At 41.9% G+C, this 17,500-nt stretch overlaps 1 protein-coding gene across 2 annotated transcripts in view; it reads left to right on the top strand.

Moving 5' to 3' along the window:
• Window positions 1–11,940, top strand: part of LOC119295295 (TATA-binding protein-associated factor BTAF1-like) — a 13,759-nt gene extending 1,819 nt beyond the window's left edge. Inside the window, exons 3-29 of one of the 2 annotated variants that reach the window (XM_037573693.1) lie at window positions 1–6; window positions 523–743; window positions 848–905; window positions 1,044–1,125; window positions 1,614–1,960; window positions 2,372–2,480; window positions 2,561–3,206; window positions 3,294–3,426; window positions 3,522–3,590; window positions 3,801–4,012; window positions 4,149–4,386; window positions 4,978–5,151; window positions 5,491–5,913; window positions 5,999–6,436; window positions 6,566–6,685; window positions 6,770–7,258; window positions 7,418–7,956; window positions 8,089–8,578; window positions 8,705–8,773; window positions 9,365–9,469; window positions 9,556–9,774; window positions 9,874–10,128; window positions 10,210–10,259; window positions 10,689–10,798; window positions 10,888–10,970; window positions 11,112–11,324; window positions 11,395–11,940. The exon at window positions 1–6 is cut by the window's left edge and continues 89 nt beyond it. In XM_037573693.1, coding sequence (XP_037429590.1) covers window positions 1–6; window positions 523–743; window positions 848–905; window positions 1,044–1,125; window positions 1,614–1,960; window positions 2,372–2,480; window positions 2,561–3,206; window positions 3,294–3,426; window positions 3,522–3,590; window positions 3,801–4,012; window positions 4,149–4,386; window positions 4,978–5,151; window positions 5,491–5,913; window positions 5,999–6,436; window positions 6,566–6,685; window positions 6,770–7,258; window positions 7,418–7,956; window positions 8,089–8,578; window positions 8,705–8,773; window positions 9,365–9,469; window positions 9,556–9,774; window positions 9,874–10,128; window positions 10,210–10,259; window positions 10,689–10,798; window positions 10,888–10,970; window positions 11,112–11,324; window positions 11,395–11,565 — 6,069 coding nt within the window. In that variant the 3' untranslated portion in view covers window positions 11,566–11,940. Of the gene's footprint in view, window positions 7–522; window positions 744–847; window positions 906–1,043; window positions 1,126–1,613; window positions 1,961–2,371; window positions 2,481–2,560; window positions 3,207–3,293; window positions 3,427–3,521; window positions 3,591–3,800; window positions 4,013–4,148; window positions 4,387–4,977; window positions 5,152–5,490; window positions 5,914–5,998; window positions 6,437–6,565; window positions 6,686–6,769; window positions 7,259–7,417; window positions 7,957–8,088; window positions 8,579–8,704; window positions 8,774–9,364; window positions 9,470–9,555; window positions 9,775–9,873; window positions 10,129–10,209; window positions 10,260–10,688; window positions 10,799–10,887; window positions 10,971–11,111; window positions 11,325–11,394 lie in introns of those variants that run through there. The other variant, XM_037573699.1, reaches the window with a different exon arrangement.
• Window positions 11,941–17,500: the final 5,560 nt, after the last annotated feature.

Genomic DNA, 17,500 nt, shown 5'->3' with positions numbered 1-17,500 from the left:
AAAAAGGTATGCAAACCTGGAAGGAACCCTTCAACTGCTTGCCTAGTATGCTCCATGCTGTGCTGGTCAAGCCATGATGTATGAAGGAATGCATGGTTTTGTAGCTGCATCACTTCATTCTTGTTTTTCTTTGATACCACATGATTTCATCCTACATTGTTTCCTCTGTTATATGTTACATCTTCGGTTATGTCTAAGTTGATCCGTCAAATAGCAGTTCTGTTGGCTATATATATATATATATATATATATATATATATATATATATATATATATATATATATATATATATATATGACCTCACCTACGCATGCATGTTCGAATGTTGATTCGTATTCTTATGGAGCAATCCAAGTACTCACATATGTTCAGTCAGATTAAATTATGACTCAATACTGTTATGATATCAACATGCTAGCATATATGCTATGCATAGTTTACTGGAGAGCGGCCAGCTTTCATTCTCTATACATTATGCACGTAATGGTGGCTGAACGTTATGCTCTCATGTGCCAATTTTAGGTGTCTCAGTACCTTCGTAGTAAGAATTGGGACACGAGGGTTGCTGCAGCTCAGGCGATCGGTTCCATAGCAGAGAATGTCAAGCACACGTCAGTCAAAGACTTGTTTGCAGCCGTGGAAGCAGAAAAACATGCTTCTGGGTTATCTGATGAAACTGGTGATGTTGCGTCAGCATTGCCACGCCCTGATACTACTGCAACATCTGAGCTTGCTTTTGGAAGGTTTGATGCATTTGGTTTCCCAATGTTTTGTTCACTTCCCTCTTTCTGTCTTGTTCCCATCTCTTAAAATGAAGAGACTAATAATGCTGTTCTTTTTGTCACAGCTTTGATATAAACAGGGTACTGGAATTTGGGTCTCCTTTGTTGTCATCGGGTGGACAGGTGCATCTTTTGTGCCATTATTCTTGCTCCTCAATATTTGATGAACACAACTAAAATGTTTTGGATTTCTTTCGTATCACATCAATGAAGTAAAGAGTTTGGTCTGACTACTTGAGTTCTCTCTGTTTTGATTGCTAGGAATTCGATGTTGCTAACGATAATGGCAAGAATCCATCAGACCGCTTAGCTCGCCAAAAGCAAAATCTTCGGCGGCGTTTAGGTACGTTATTTTTCTTACTATGTATGGTAAAGCACAATCTGTTTCCAAGATTTAATTAATGTTTCATCTTATTGTTGGCCGGTGTTCACAAAATATAGATTGTTGTGAGATTATAGATTTAAAGATGGATAACTAGCCTTTTTGTCAGTTAATTGTAATATCAATTTTTGTAATGCATTTTCTTGAGTGCCCTACATTAGAATTCTGCCGATCAGTTTGAATTCGTATATTGGTGATCACTAAATACCAAGTAGCTATTTTTCTGACCAATTATATTGCGCTGCTTACATCTATTGGATTTGCTGAGATTGCGAGCAGGGGTTAAAATACCATTAGTTGCTCCTTTGTTCCCTTTTGCTTAATATATGTGATGCAAACTGCTATCTGATCTCATATAGGATCTCGTGTGCTGTTTCCATAATGTCTACTTCGCATATTTCCAGTGTTATTTTGGATTGGTTTCATACTTCTTTCTTATTCTAGTGCAGGTCTTGATGTGTGCGAGCAGTTTATGGATTTCAATGACGTTTTCAAAGATGAGGATCTTCTTGCCCAAAAGAATTATTGGGGTGCAAATGCCCAAAACAATGGATTTTATTCGTATAATAGTGGTCAGAATATTCAGCACTTGGTTGCCTCCATGGTTCCTAGGTATCCAAAACATTCTACTTTTCGACCTAAGCGGCTAAGTGCCAGGGAACGTAATATGCTGAAGCGGAAAGCAAAGAGCAACGCAAAGGATCATACAAAGTCTATACCGGAGGATGATGAGGTTGTGCTAAAAAATTCTTCATCGTCCAATGGAGCTTCTTCTGACCAAGCTGGCACATATAACGTAAGGATCAATCAATCACATATGTACTAAAATGTATTTGATTTACTTTCGTGAGATGTTTAATTCATATATAAGATACCTCATTCTTGAAATAATCTAAAGGATCAGCAAATTTATGCCTGCTAGTATTTTTATTTTTCCAATATTTCAAAGCATAAAAGCAGTAAAATTTTGTTTCCTATCAATTGCTGGCATAGATTGTAGTATGCCTACATATGTGGCATGGTGCAAGTGGCTGATACACTTCACTTGCCTTGGTATTCTTGTGCTTAATGCATGGGCAAGTTTGCTAGTTTGTTATTACTGTTGCTTTGTCTGGCAATTAGACGTTACTTCTGCAGTAGCATTCCTAGGAGGATGGCTTTGTCTTCAATCCATGATGATTTGATAATTTCATTTCCCTAATTTCAGGATGCTTCTGACACAGTTGCAGATGAAGACAATGTGGAGTACAGTGACAGTGGGAGATGGCCTTTTCAACAGTTTGTTGATCAGCTTATTCTTGACATGTTTGACCCTAGTAAGCGCATGTCCCAACTCCAACATTTGTCTCTTTTTTGTGTTGCTTATATCCTTTAACTGAGTTTTGTTTCCTTTTAGTTTGGGAAGTTCGCCATGGCACCATTATGGCTTTGAGGGAAATTTTGACGCATCAAGGTGCTTGTGCTGGAGTATATTTCCCTGATCTGAGCTCACCTTTTGCTGATCTGGATGATAAAACTGATTCTGACACCCTGAAAAAGCCTCATGGTATTGATCTTAATGAAGACATTGACGCGGAACAACTTGAACCAGTTTTGAAGAGACATAAGAAAGAAGAGCCAAATCCTTCTGAGATTATGCTTGAACCAGTTGTTGAGAGACATATGGAAGAGGAGAAGCCAAATCCTTCCGAGATTATGGACATTGACGTGGATAAGGAGCTGGTCAATCCTGTTGATTCCAAAGCCGAGGCAGGTTTGAGTAATGTGCTCACTGTATCGAGTGGTGAACCTAATTCTGCTCATGTAAAGGATGAGCCAGAGTTGCAGCTTGATAATTCAACTGATCCCTCTAAAGTGGAAACATCATATACATCACTCCACAGTGCACTCAACTCAGCATCAAATCCAAGTTCTGTTGTACATGCTCCTGACAATTCAAAATATCTGAAACTGATGAAATTGGCCAAGTACTCGTGTATGAAGAATTGGGAGTTCCTTCAAGATTGTGCAATTCGTTTCCTTTGCGCTCTCTCATTGGACCGGTATGCATTTCTGGACTTCAAGATGGGCATGCTTATATTTCCTTTTCTTCATTAGCCTTACTTCTGCACACCTTATTCTGCTTGCAGCTTTGGTGATTATGTATCTGATCAAGTGGTTGCCCCTGTCCGTGAAACTTGCGCTCAAGCTCTTGGTGCTGTTCTGAAGTACATGCATCCTTCTTTAGTGTGCCATACACTAAATATCTTGTTGCAAATGCAGGTATGTGTTGTAGTTATCTGTCTCATGGTCATCCATTTCTAAAACAAAACATTCACTTTTGTCGTCACTGTCATCTCTTTTATTTGTTTTTTCAGCGCAGGCAAGAGTGGGAAGTTCGTCATGGGAGCCTCCTTGGAATTAAATACCTGGTTGCGGTTCGCAAGGTGATTGCTAATCGAGCAACTGATCACCTATATAAGATTTTATTTCCATATTGCGCTGTTATGTGATTGACTACACCTTGGGCTTTGTACAACTCATGTCAATCTAGATGCTCCAGTGTGCACTGTTAATGGCTTGTTCATCCATATTGATGTATGAATTGATGCCCAATCTGTATACAAAATTGATAATACCGTTTTCTGCCTCACCAGGAAATGCTTAAAGATCTGTTTGAGTATGTCCTTCATGCTTGTAAAGCTGGTCTGGAAGATCCGGATGATGATGTCCGTGCTGTAGCTGCAGAGGCCCTGATCCCGGCTGCTGCTTCTTTAGTTAGACTAAATGATCAATTTCTGAATTCAGTTGTGATGTTGTTATGGGATATATTGCTTGACCTTGATGACCTAAGCCCATCTACAAGCAGGTACCACTCAATCTTGTGTCGTGTGGCAAACATACATTAGCGTAAAGTTGAGCATAAGCCAAAGATTATTTGACCAATTTATGGCTGTTCTTTCATCTTCTGAAACTAAACTGTTAACATTTCTTTTCTATTTCAGTGTAATGAATTTGTTAGCTGAGATATATTCGCAACCAGAGATGGTTCCAAAGATGCTTGGTACGGCAGCCTTAAGCGAGAGAGAATTTGATCTAAACAAAGCTACTCAGATGGCTGAGCAAGAAGACAAGTTGGCATACAGTGAGAACCCTTATGTTTTAGCCACACTGACACCCCGTTTGTGGCCTTTTATGAGACACAGTATTACTTCAGTCCGGCGTTCTGCTATACGAACATTGGTAAGAATTACTTGGAATTTAGGATCCACTTTGGTTTATTGTGCTGATGTATCAGGCATTCTGGACTTTTTGAATTGAGTTATAGAAAGAACCGTCATTGTTCAGTGAGAAATTTCTACAGCATGTGGTGCAGCAGTCTGAGCCATCTGGCTACTTTTGCAACTTCGTTTACTAAAGAAATCACCAGAGTTTTGGAATTGATTTATAGAAATTAGCAGTCATTACCATTCAATCACATGTCTCTAAAGCCGATGTAGTTCAGCAGCTTTGAATCATCTGGCTAATTCCTTTTTCAGCTTTGTTTACTAAAGAAACAACCTGCCATGAGATACTTTTGCCAGTCGCAAGAACTGAATAATGCAATTTTGTTGCCTTTAGTGCAAGTCCACGTCTTACATTTGCATCAGTTTTGAGCCATCGGGCTATAATGTTTTATGCAACTTTCTTTAGTAAAATTTTACTTTGAGTTGTTCTTTTCAGCCTCAAGTATGGAATAATGCAATTTCATCGCCATTATGTATACTGAATTTTGCGAGTCCACTTGTATCATTATGCTTTCCTAGTTAACTGTGAAGTTTTGACTGTTCGTAGGAGAGGCTTCTTGAGGTTTGCAACACCAGGAGTTCAGCTGGAGACGCCTTATCTAATTTCTGGCCTACATCCATATTAGGTGATTCACTGCAGGTTGCCTTCCAGAATATACTTTTGGAGTCGAATGATGAGATTCTTCAATCTTCTGAAAGGGCTTGGAAACTTCTACTTCAGGTTGATGTTCTGGACTTCTTGGCATTTTGTAAAGGACTTCACTACAAATCTGACGTCAGATTTTTGACCATGGCAAATCGAACCTTTTTTATGGCAATTTGTGTTTACTGAGGATGACAAGTTTAGTTGGCAAGCATGGCAAATCCGCCTCTGTTTGTTTTCTTGCCAGGAAATTGCCATGCTCATAAACTAAAATTGCCATAAAAAACGTTCAAGTTGCCATGTTTAAAAATCTGGCGTCAGAGTTTTAGCATTACCGTTTGTAAATACCCAGAAACTTTAGTAATCTTGTCTATCATAGGATGGTATTAACAAACAAAACCATCTTTGCTATTGCAGTGCCCTGAGAAAGACCTTGAGTGTGCTGCAATATCATATTTTGGTAATTGGGTACAACTTGCTACGACTCCATATGGCTCAACATTGGATTCTACAAAAATGTTTATGCCAGTTGCCCTTCCCCGAGGAAGCCGTTCAAGAGCTGCAAAGATAAGGTCTGCAAAGCTAGAACATGAAAGTTCAAGAATGGTATCTTTTGGTTCTACAGGAGAAAATACTTCACACGAGAAGCAATTCGATCTTTCTTCAAATGTTCCAAAGATAATCGTGGGGGCCGATTCTGACAAATCTGTTACCCATACACGAGTGCTAACAGCAATGGCCCTTGGGCTTTTTGCCTCGAAGTTGCCAGTTGGCTCGTGGCAAGTTGTTCTTACTCCACTTGCTAATGATGTCATGTCTCTTTCAGGAGTCCAGAGACAGGTTAGAAATGGCCGCATTATATTAGTGTGTTAATATCTTCACTCCAGAACTATTTGCATTGTACTGATCTGTTTTGTTGATCCAGGTGGCTTCTATGGTTATTGTTTCTTGGTTTAAAGATCTCAGAGGAAGAGATCTCGCTGCAGTGGGCACATTGCTAGCTTTCTTCTCCTCTGTGAAAGAGTATCTTTTGGACTTGCTGTCTTGCTCTGATCCGGCATTTCCAACAAAAGGCTCTGTGCTTCCCTATTCTGAACTTGCAAGGACATACACAAAGATGTGCAATGAAGCCACTAATTTATTCCGCACAGTAGAGTCTTGTGCTGTTTTCAAAGATTATGCCAGCAGCTTAAATTTTAACGCTGACATGCTGAGCGTTGATGATGCTATTAATTTTGCTTCAAAGCTGTCGTTACCCACTGAGTTTGATCTTCCTTCGGACAGTGAGAAAATTGTCCTGAATAACATAGAGTCAGCTAAACAAGGCCTGTTGTCCACATCAGGCTACTTGAAGTGTGTTCAGGTATGTGTCTTCTCCAGTTATTGTCTGTTTATATTTGTGTTAAAATGTTGAAGGTCTGTGTTACATTATTCTTGGTCGGTCCATGGTTGCATCTTCACATAAGTTAACTCATTTAATATTGTTATGCAGAACAATTTGCACGTCACTGTCTCTTCTTTGGTGGCTTCTGCTGTCGTCTGGATGTCGGGGTTACCAAGCAAGTTGAATCCAGTCATTTTACCTTTAATGGCTGCAATAAAAAGAGAACAGGTAAAACATGTAGCCTTGTGCTTACTTTAGCAGTTCTACTTTGTCAATTTAGCATATGAATTTAGATGTTTCCATGTCATGCAGGAGGAACTACTTCAAGACAAAGCAGCAGATGCACTTGCGGAGCTCATTTTTGGTTGTGTTGGTCGGAAGCCAGGCCCCAATGACAAGCTTACGAAGAACCTCTGCACCTTAGCATGCACTGATATCAGCGAGACACCTCAAGCTGCAGTTATTAATTCAATACAGGTTATCGAGGACCAAAATTTGTTGTCAATCGGGAAGCGTTTTAGCAACCACAAATCCAGGGGTCATGTGAATTCTGGCGGTGAAGAAAGAACAAAAACGGAAGGTTATATAAGTCGTCGTGGATCAGAGTTGGCTTTAAAGCATCTCTGTGAGAAATTTGGATCATCATTATTTGAAAAACTCCCCAAGTTATGGGATTGCCTTACCGAGTTTCTTGAACCTATTAAGATCGAAGATGACATTCAGAAAGATGATCCGAGTATCACACAACTAGGCAGGTCTTGTGAGGATAAGGACCCACAGTCCCTCATAAATAACATCCAGGTTTGTTCCATCAGGACTTAATGTGGATTCAGTGTTATGTGGCTGTGACAGTTATATTCTATAGGCTTAGATCGTCATGTCAAATCATTTAGTCTAGACTTATTTGGCTGCATTTCAGTCACATGTCCATGCTTCTAATGGTGTGCCTGATTGTTGCAGGTTGTTCGTTCAATTACACCTCACCTGCCTGAGCCCTTGAGGCCTCAGCTGTTAAGGCTCCTTCCCTGCATTCTTGGGTGCGCGCGTCATTCTCATGTGGCTGTTAGGTTAGCTGCTGCCAGGTGTATCACGTCAATGGCGAAGTCACTGACTGGTAATGTGATGGTAGTTGTCATAGAAAATGCCATTCCAATGTTGTCGGATTCATCTTCTGTGTGTGCAAGACAAGGAGCTGGGATGCTTTTGAGCCTTCTTGTTCAGGGTTTGGCTGTGGAGTTGGTTCCTTATGCTCCTTTCCTTGTTGTACCTCTTCTGAGGTGCATGAGCGACCCTGATGGATCTGTTAGGCAGTCCGTCACTCACAGTTTCGCTGCTTTGGTCCCTTTGCTGCCATTAGCGAAGGGAGTTCCGCTACCAAGTGGACTAAGTGAGCGCTTATATAGCAGCACAGAAGATGCACAGTTTCTGGAACAACTCCTTGACAACTCTCAAATTGATGATCACAAGCTCAACATTCATCTAAGTGTTGAGTTGCGCAGGTTTGTAACTATCATTAAAGTTCCTTAGTCAGAATTTGGCTTCATGATGGCATTCTACTTTGTCATGTAAGTTGAGTCTAGCTTTGCTTCATATGTTGATGTTTTTTTTTTAAATAAAATCTTGTTTGTCAGGTACCAGCAAGAAGGAATCAACTGGTTAGCATTCCTTAGACGGTTTAAGTTACATGGAATTTTATGTGATGACATGGGGCTTGGCAAGACACTCCAGGCGTCTGCTATCGTAGCAAGTGATATTGCCGAGTCCCGTGCACGGAATGATGACAAAGATCCAAAATCTTTGATTATCTGTCCTTCTACATTAGTGGCACACTGGGAATACGAAGTGGAGAAATACATAGATAGCTCTATCATGAAACCTCTTCAGTACATTGGCTCGTCACAAGACAGGATGACGCTCCGTGCTCAATTCGATAAATTCAATGTCATCATAACATCGTATGATATTATACGGAAGGATATCGATTTTCTCGAGAGTGTCATTTGGAACTATTGTGTTCTGGATGAAGGGCACATAATAAAGAACTCAAGATCTAAAATAACGTCTGCTGTGAAGCAGTTGAAAGCACAGCACCGTCTTATCTTGAGTGGAACTCCTATTCAGGTATACCTTAAGCTGCTCTCTATTTGTGTTCACATATTCATTTATGTCTGTGTCCTTTGTGGATAGTAAATTAGCTGCCATTGATTTAATTATTTCTATAAGTTGACACATTCTCTTGAACCGCAGAACAATGTATTGGAATTGTGGTCGCTATTTGACTTCCTTATGCCAGGGTTTCTTGGAACAGAAAAACAGGTAAGTTGTGTGCTATGAATCTGTACTTCCTTATGGAACTGATTGATAGTAACTTTTAGTCTGCTCTAGCCTCCTACTCCCTGCATCCCAACACAGAGTTACTATCAATGACTAGAATTTAGCCTAGCATATCTAAAAGTAACTATCATGGTGTGTTCCATCAGAGTCACAGGCTTAATATTATCAGTTAAGACTAGAATTTGAACAACAATGACTTCATTAATATTTGCTTGTTAGTTAAAGAATGGTCATCTGGCCTTCGTGGTATGTGTATTTTTTTATTCTAGAGTCTATAGACACCACAACAACTAAAATTATGAGCCATTACACTTTCTTACATATGATGTTTAGTATGTGCTAGGCTGCATCATAAAATGATTTATTTCAACTAGTCTATGAATGATAAACCTCAAAGTGGAATACATATACAAACCAAAGAAAGTAGACACACCTTTCTTATTTAGACCTCAACCAGCTGAAAATAAGTTCTTTCCTAAAGATGCAATCCATACTACTCTCGTCAAAAGCACATATTCCATCGTGGAAGCTATCTTGGTATGCTGAAATCTGACCAAACATTGCTTTGCACAGTTCCAATCTACATATGGGAAACCACTGATAGCAGCTAAAGATTCCAAATGTTCAGCAAAGGATGCTGAAGCAGGCATTCTTGCAATGGAGGCACTTCATAAACAGGTTTTTATCTTGTGTCTTACAGTACATTTTAGAAATAACACTATATTATTGCCTTATTGATAAATAAATTAACCTTGCTATACCAGGTCATGCCATTTCTACTCAGAAGAACCAAGGATGAAGTCTTATCGGATCTTCCAGAGAAGATTATCCAGGACAGACATTGCAATCTCAGCCACTTACAGCTGAAACTTTATGACAAGTTCTCCAGCTCCAATGTGAAAGAAGAGATTTCAACCATAGTAAAAGCAGACGAATCAGAGCCATCCACCTCTCAACCAAAGGCAACTCGCCATGTGTTCCAGGTGCTACACTTTGCCAACTCTTTCTTGTTTCTTCATTCTGTAGTATCCTGTTTTAGTACTACCCTCTAAATGGATCGATATTCTTTTGTAATAACGCAGGCACTACAATACCTGTTGAAGCTCTGCAGCCATCCTTTACTTGTAATTGGGGAGAGCCCACCTGACTATATTGTGGAGCATCTAAAGGAGATAGGTACGGGAACTGGTGATGAACTGCATGAGCTGCACCACTCTCCTAAGCTTGTTGCTCTTCAAGAGATATTGCAAGAGTGTGGTATAGGATCAGAAATATCTAGTCCTGATGCTTCCGCGGCTGTTGGGCAACACAGAGTTTTGATTTTTGCTCAACATAAGGTATTGAGTCTGTTTCTCTGTGATGTCTCTTGTTTCTCTCTTCTGATTTCATCCTTATTCTGTTCTCAACTTCTTCTGTAGGCTTTCCTTGACATTATTGAGAAGGACCTGTTTCAGTCCCATATGAGAAGGTGAGTTTTATGCCATTTTCATACCTATATTGGTTGCATCTAGATACGCATTATTTCATATTCAGCAAATATCATTTGGTGTTGTATTCACATTTAGTAGCAGGTGATGCAAATATTCTGCAAGAACGTTGCTGTATGTAGTACCATTATGTGCCTCACCTTCTGTTTTACTGTTTAAGGAGTCCTGTATGCTTAAATATTTCAGAATCGCTGCTGCTGCTGAACTGTCTAATGCGTAAACTTGAGTTTGGATACCACTGATTAAATTGACCAAAAACTAATTTAGGCTGTTAGTTTTATTGTAATTTTGCTGCCATTTTGCATTTCTGCAGCATTTAAAGTCATCAAGAGTTAATGTGCATTATTATATCATCATATCGCCTTCACCAGGCAAGCCATCTGATTAGGGTGATTTTGGTAATGTTGCAGTGTCACGTATTTGCGACTTGATGGCTCTGTTCAAACAGACAAGAGATTTGAAATTGTCAAAACGTTCAATTCGGACCCAACCATCGATGTGCTTCTACTAACGACTCATGGTAGGGGTTCAAGGAATTCCTTGTGAAGTGGCGTTCTTACTCCTTGGCATGCTAGAAAGGCTTGCTTAGATGATTCTTGTTTGTTGCAGTCGGCGGTCTGGGCTTGAATTTGACGTCTGCCGACACTTTGGTCTTCATGGAACATGATTGGAACCCAATGAAGGATCTCCAGGTTCGTCTTTTGCATCTGAACAGAGGGACAGTGCCTTTTTTTTTTCCCGCATTAATTAGAATCCATATGCAGCTTTTCCGACTATTACTGCCTTCAGATTTTTTACTTTGTCCTCTGATGAATGTAATTCTGCTGGGACAGGCAATGGACAGAGCACATCGTCTGGGCCAAAGGAAAGTTGTGAATGTGCACCGTCTCATCATGCGTGGCACCCTGGAGGAGAAAGTGATGAGTCTCCAGCGGTTCAAGGTGTCGGTCGCCAACGCGGTCATAAATTCTGAGAACGCGAGCCTGAAGACCATGAACACTGACCAGCTACTCGATTTGTTCACTTCGACCCCTGCTTCCAGAAAGGTAAGATAGTTGGGACAAACTAGTTCCCCTGTGGTATGAACTCATTCCTAATCCTATCTCCAATGTGCAGGCGTCGGTTCTCCCAAGCAGTTCGAGCGCCACGGAAGAAGATAGCAACAAGGGGAAACCGGGTCGCAAGGGCCTCAAGTCAATCCTGAGTGGGCTGGACGAGCTGTGGGACCAGTCGCAGTACGCGGACGAGTATGATATGAACCAGTTCCTGGCGAAGCTAAACGGGTGAAGCTCACCTCGTATCATATGATGGCGGCTCGCTTGCTCGTGTACAGTGTAGAGTAAATTGGAACTGAATTTGGTCTGTCTAGTAGGCTCACATATTTTTTGTTTTTTGCCAGCCTTGGAGATCTTTCTTGTTTGAGTTAAAATACCTAGAGAGAAAAAAAGTGGACAAGATGGCTAACAAGCAACCAGTTATAGGTGATTGAGATGGAGATCTCAATTCTTTTGCCGCTTTTGGTTTTGGTAGGAGAGGGGGTTAGATGGATGGGCCACAAGAGCCTGTGAAGTTTTGGGGAGTTTGTGTACGCTCTGCTTATTTTATGATACAAGAGTGTAGCTCCTTTAAAATTCATAATCCAATTGCAATTTTCACTGGTGATGATGTGGAGTGAAGCAGTCCCACAATACTATAGGGTTGCAAGCCAAACTGACATAATCATGAAGTGAAGTGTTGCAGTTTTGATTCATTTAAAATACCAAGATAATGAGGAAGTGATGCATTCTTGCCCCTCACCATATAAGACTTTACCTTGATGGATTGTTTGTTTGAAATTACAAATTCTTGTCAGTATATATGTGTGAATTATTTGATGAAATCACTTATCTACTTTGGTCAGTGACTAGTTGACTGTTTGTTGTGCATTGAATTGAATTGAATTTTGATGATGAAGAATTTACCTTGATGTTGTTAAGCTTAGATGATGTTGTTTCCTTGAATAATTAGTTTCCTTGGCGGAACAAGTGGGGCGTGGGAATGGTTCAAGTATCCATCCATCCATTTGAACAAACAATGTGGGATGAGAGCTGCTATGCACACGACGCTGTCAGCCGATTTGTGCACGACATCACATATCAGCCCGTCCATGCTTACCATCCAGCGCATGTGAGCGGCTGGATTGCGCATCGTGTCGCTGTCGTCCGGGCATGCGTCGTCCACACAGTAGTTTCGATGTGGGATATGAGCAAGCAGGAATGGGTTGGGTTGGGTTGGGTGGGGGGAGGCGCCTGAACCACAAGTCTACTTCTGTGTATGTTGTTTGGGTTGGGTGGGATATGCGTTTGTTTTATGCAATTTTTGGGACAGCCGGTCGAGTGAGGGACAAGCACCACAAGTCTACTTCTGTGTATGTTGTTTATCAGGAAGAATTACCCAAGTCATTTCATTTTCAACATCATGGTTTTCTTTTCCTTTTTTCCAAACTTCACTTCATCTTTCTTGACCGTGTCCTTCCCCTGGACAGATTGTCTGTTTGTCTTCCCACCCCGACTGCCCAAGGATCTCACCTCGTCGCCACATTCCTATGCACAGTCAGAAAACAACACAAATCTTTAAAATTGTACATGTTTTAATTATTCTTCCACTTTTTTCAAAAAATGTTTGAAATTTATTCACAATATTAATTTTTTTTAGAAATTTTTAGGAATTTCATTTTTTGTTCACGTTTTTCAAAAAAGGTTTGACATTTTGAAATTTATCACATTGTTCAAATAGTTTGTAAATTCAAATTTTTTTCACAAGTTGTTCATGCTTTGGAAAAATTATTTCGATTTTTGTTTTTAATTTCAGTATTTATTTAATGGTTTCAAAAAATGTTCAACACTTTCCAAAAAGTAATGCTTTCAGTTTTGCGTTGGCAAAATTTTGAATCACGAGCTACAGTATTTTCACAAACCGCAAGGTACAATAATCACGGAGCAGCTTCAGTATTCTTGAACTACACATACCCGCTACATCTATGGTGAGCCAATGCCTGCCAAGTTGGCTGCCCGTCTGTGCGTCCTGGTGCTATATAACGCGGCATGCGTCATATAAGACGTCCCGTATAAGATGCACAGTCCATTTGGCCACTTGAGGGAGGAGGTTCGCGTGTCAATTCTCGAAAGCTCAGCTCTTGTCTTTGCTAGTCGTTGTTTTCCTATGTTGGAGCTAGCTAGCTAGTGTTGAGTGTTGACAGCTACGTCACCAGTAGGACAAGCATGGCCAGCTACGTTGGGTTTGGGTAGGTAGGACGAGCGGCCGCTCGCTCTTCTTCTTCTTCTTCTTCTTCTTCTTCTTCTTCTTCTTTTTCTTATGTGCCTATGTGGTGTAGCCGGATAGCTTACTGCTGGTGCACGCAGGAGTGGTCTTATGGAACACTTGCTAGCCAACTCTAACAAAGTTGTCATATGTCTTGATTGTCATGATAATTGTCATTACGATGATTTTGATTTAAAAGTGACATTCTAGCAAAGTTGTTAACATGCATTCGGATCGCCATAATTTATGAAGCTCGCTCAAAAAACGAGCTTCTAGCCTCCAAATTTGAGGCTATCGAGTCCCCTTTGAAGCTTGCTCTATATCCAACCGCCAACGCGGGGGATAAGTTCCAGCTTCTTCCGCCTCTTGCAACACGGCCGGGTTTTGAAGCTGCGCAGCCTCTCTGGCATCACCGACGAGCAATCACCCGGTCATAATGCCACAACCACCCCCTTGAATTTCAGTTGCGCATCGTTGGATGGCTGCCACGTGACATCATCTCCTAGCTTGCATGTGAGTAGGCAGGGAGGTGCCATGTGAACAGTCAGAAGGCATGTGAGCAGGCCGCCACACTGTTTGTTACCGGGATACAATTCTGGGTCTTCGGCTTGAACGCCGTCGGCCGCCGCGGGGTGGTGGTAGTCGTTGCTGACCACGCCGAATCGCTAGATTCGGCGCCTAGAGATCTACGATGGATTCTTCTTGATCCTCCTTCATGGTGGGTTGAGCCCCATGGCTCTCTCATCTCTGCAGGTTTCGGTTCGTGGTCCGTTGCCGGATCCGGAGCCGACAGAGGTTTGGTGGTATAGGATGGGGACCGGAGGAAACTTTGATCGGCTTGTTCGGTCCGGCATCGGTGATGTCTCTCAATGCCGTTACCCTCCGTGGAGGTGATGTCGAGGTCTCTCCTATCCACCTCCGAACCCCTCCCGGACGAAAGTCTAAAATTCAGTTTGGATTGGGCGGCGGCAGCGTTCTTCGCGTCGTACCCTCCATGGAGGCGCTGTCTTGGGAGGTTCTGCTGTTCGGCGGAGAGATGCTGTGGGTGATGGACTCCGCGTAGACGATGTGGATGTTGCCAGGAGGTGCGACATTGTTTCTACCGCGTCGATGATGACGAGTATTGGCGGCATGGTGCAGCTGGATATCAATGACAGATGCGGCTGGATGGACGAGCGCAGGGCGGTGGCGCTGTCTGGCGCCATGGTGGCGTTGCCAGCTGACCTGGCAAGGTCTTTGCGTCAGTACCTGCTCTGAAGATGGCTAGGTGGATGACGGTGGCGGTAGCCTCGGTGAGTGCGCCAGACTGGTGTGTGACCCATTCCCGGTATGTGGCTGGGATGGAGCATCCGGCATTAGATGTTAGGTTTTGGTGCGATGTCTGTTTGGTATTAGGCTCGGACATTCGGCACCCCTGCATCAAGGGGATAGGAGTAGTGACAGGTGTCGACAAGATGGTGGCTTCAGGCTTACTGATGTAATGCTTTGTAAGGTCTCCGAGAATAATTAATAAAATGGCTGCATGCATTGTCTAGATGCAGAGACCGGGGCAATGCCCCTTTTCCAAAAAAGTTCATATTAAGTAGTATGTCCACCAACTCAAACACGCCACCGTGACCGAAAGGCAACCCACACACTCACCAGCGATGCACCCCAAGAGGGTGAAGGCGCAAGCCTTAGCTGCCAGCACACCCGCCACATCGGATTGTTAGAAATATGCCCTAGAGGCAATAATAAAGTGGTTATTATTATATTTCCTTGTTCATGATAATTGTCTATTGTTCATGCTATAATTGTATTAACCGGAAACCGTAATACATGTGTGAATACATAGACCGTAATATGTCCCTAGTAAACCTCTAGTTGACTAGCTCGTTGATCAATAGATGGTTGTGGTTTCCTGACTATGGACATTGGATGTCGTTGATAATGAGATCACATCATTGGGAGAATGATTGATGGACAAGACCCAATCCTAAGCGTAGCACAAAATCGTGTAGTTCATTTGCTAAAGCTTTTTTAATGTCAAGTATCATTTCCTTAGACCATGAGATTGTGCAACTCCCGGATATCGTAGGAATGCTTTGGGTGTATCAAACGTCACAACGTAACTCGGTGACTATAAAGGTGCACTACAGGTATCTCCGAAAGTGTCTGTTGGGTTGGCACGAATCGAGACTGGGATTTGTCACTCCGTATGACGGAGAGGTATGTCTGGGCCCACTCGGTAATGCATAATCATAACGAGCTCAATCTGACTAAGGAGTTAGTTAATGACCCACAAGTATAGGAGATCTATCGTAGTCCTTTCGATAAGTAAGAGTGTCGAACCCCACGAGGAGCAGAAGGAAATGACAAGCAGTTTTCAGTAAGGTATTCTCTGCAAGCACTGAAATTATTGGTAACAGATAGTTTTATGATAAGGTAATTCATAATGGGTAACAAGTAACAAAAGTAAACAAGGTGCAACAAGGTGGCCCAATCCTTTTTGTAGCAAAGGACAAGCCTGGACAAACTCTTATATAAAGGAAAGCGCTCCCGAGGACACATGGGAATTATCGTCAAGCTAGTTTTCATCATGCTCATATGATTCGCATACGTTACTTTGATAATTTGATATGTGGGTGGACTGGTGCTTGGGTACTTCCCTTCCTTAGACAAGCATCCCACTTATGATTAACCCCCCTCGCAAGCATCTACAAGTACGAAAGAAGAATTAAGTAAGGTAAACCTAACCATAGCATGAAACATATGGATCCAAATCAGCCTCTTACGAAGCAACGCATAAACTAGGGCTTAAGCTCCTGTCACTCTAGCAACCCATCATCTACTTATTACTTCCCAATGCCTTCCCCAAGGCCCAAACAATGGTGAAGTGTTATGTAGTCGACGTTCACATAACACCACTAGAGGAAAGACAACATACATCTCATCAAAATATCGAACGAATACCAAATTCACATGACTACTTATAATAAGACTTCTCCCATGTCCTCAGGAACAAATGTAACTACTCACAAATCATATTCATGTTCATAATCAGAGGGGTATTAATGTGCATAAAGGATCTGAACATATAATCTTCCACCGAATAAATCAACTAGCATCAACTACAAGGAGTAATCAACACTACTAACAACCAACATGTACCAATCTGAGGTTTTGAGACAAAGATCGGATACAAGAGATGAACTAGGGTTTGAGAGGAGATGGTGCTGGTGAAGATGTTGATGGAGATTGACCCCCTCCCTATGAGAGGATCAATGGTGATGACGATGGTGACGATTTCCCCCTCCCGGAGGGATGTTTCCCCGGCAGAACAGCTCCGCCGGAGCTCTAGATTGGTTCCGCCTCGAGACGGCGGCGCTTCATCCCGAAAGCTTCCTTCTGATTTTTTCCAGGGCGAAAGACACCTTATACCAGAAGATGGGCATTGGGGGGCTTCCAGGTGGCCCACGAGGCAGGGGGGCGCGCCCAGGGGGGTAGGGCGCACCCTCCACCCTCGTGGACAGTGGGTCGCCCCCCTCTGGTGCTTTCTTTGCCCAATATTTTTAATATATTCCAAAACTGACTTCCATGGAGTTTTAGGACTTTTGGAGTTATGCGGAATATGTCTCTAATATTTGCTCCTTTTCCAGCCCAGAATTCCAGCTGCCGACATTCTCCCTCTTCATGTAAACCTTGTAAAATAAGAGAGAAAAGGCATAAGTATTGTGACATAATGTGTAATAACAACCCATAATGCAATAAATATCGATGTAAAAGCATGATGCAAAATGGACGTATCAACTCCCCCAAGCTTAGACCTCGCTTGTCCTGAAGCGGAAGCCGATATCGAAAAATATGTCCACATGTTTAGAGATAGAGGTGTCAATAAAATAAAATACGGACATGAGGGCATCATGATCATTCTTAGAATAGC

The sequence above is a fragment of the Triticum dicoccoides genome, chromosome 1A (assembly GCF_002162155.2).
Source record: "Triticum dicoccoides isolate Atlit2015 ecotype Zavitan chromosome 1A, WEW_v2.0, whole genome shotgun sequence".
In the NCBI taxonomy this organism is placed as follows: Eukaryota; Viridiplantae; Streptophyta; class Magnoliopsida; order Poales; family Poaceae; genus Triticum; species Triticum dicoccoides.
Note: the sequence above shows the minus strand (reverse complement) of the source record. Positions and strands in the feature narration are given on the sequence as shown.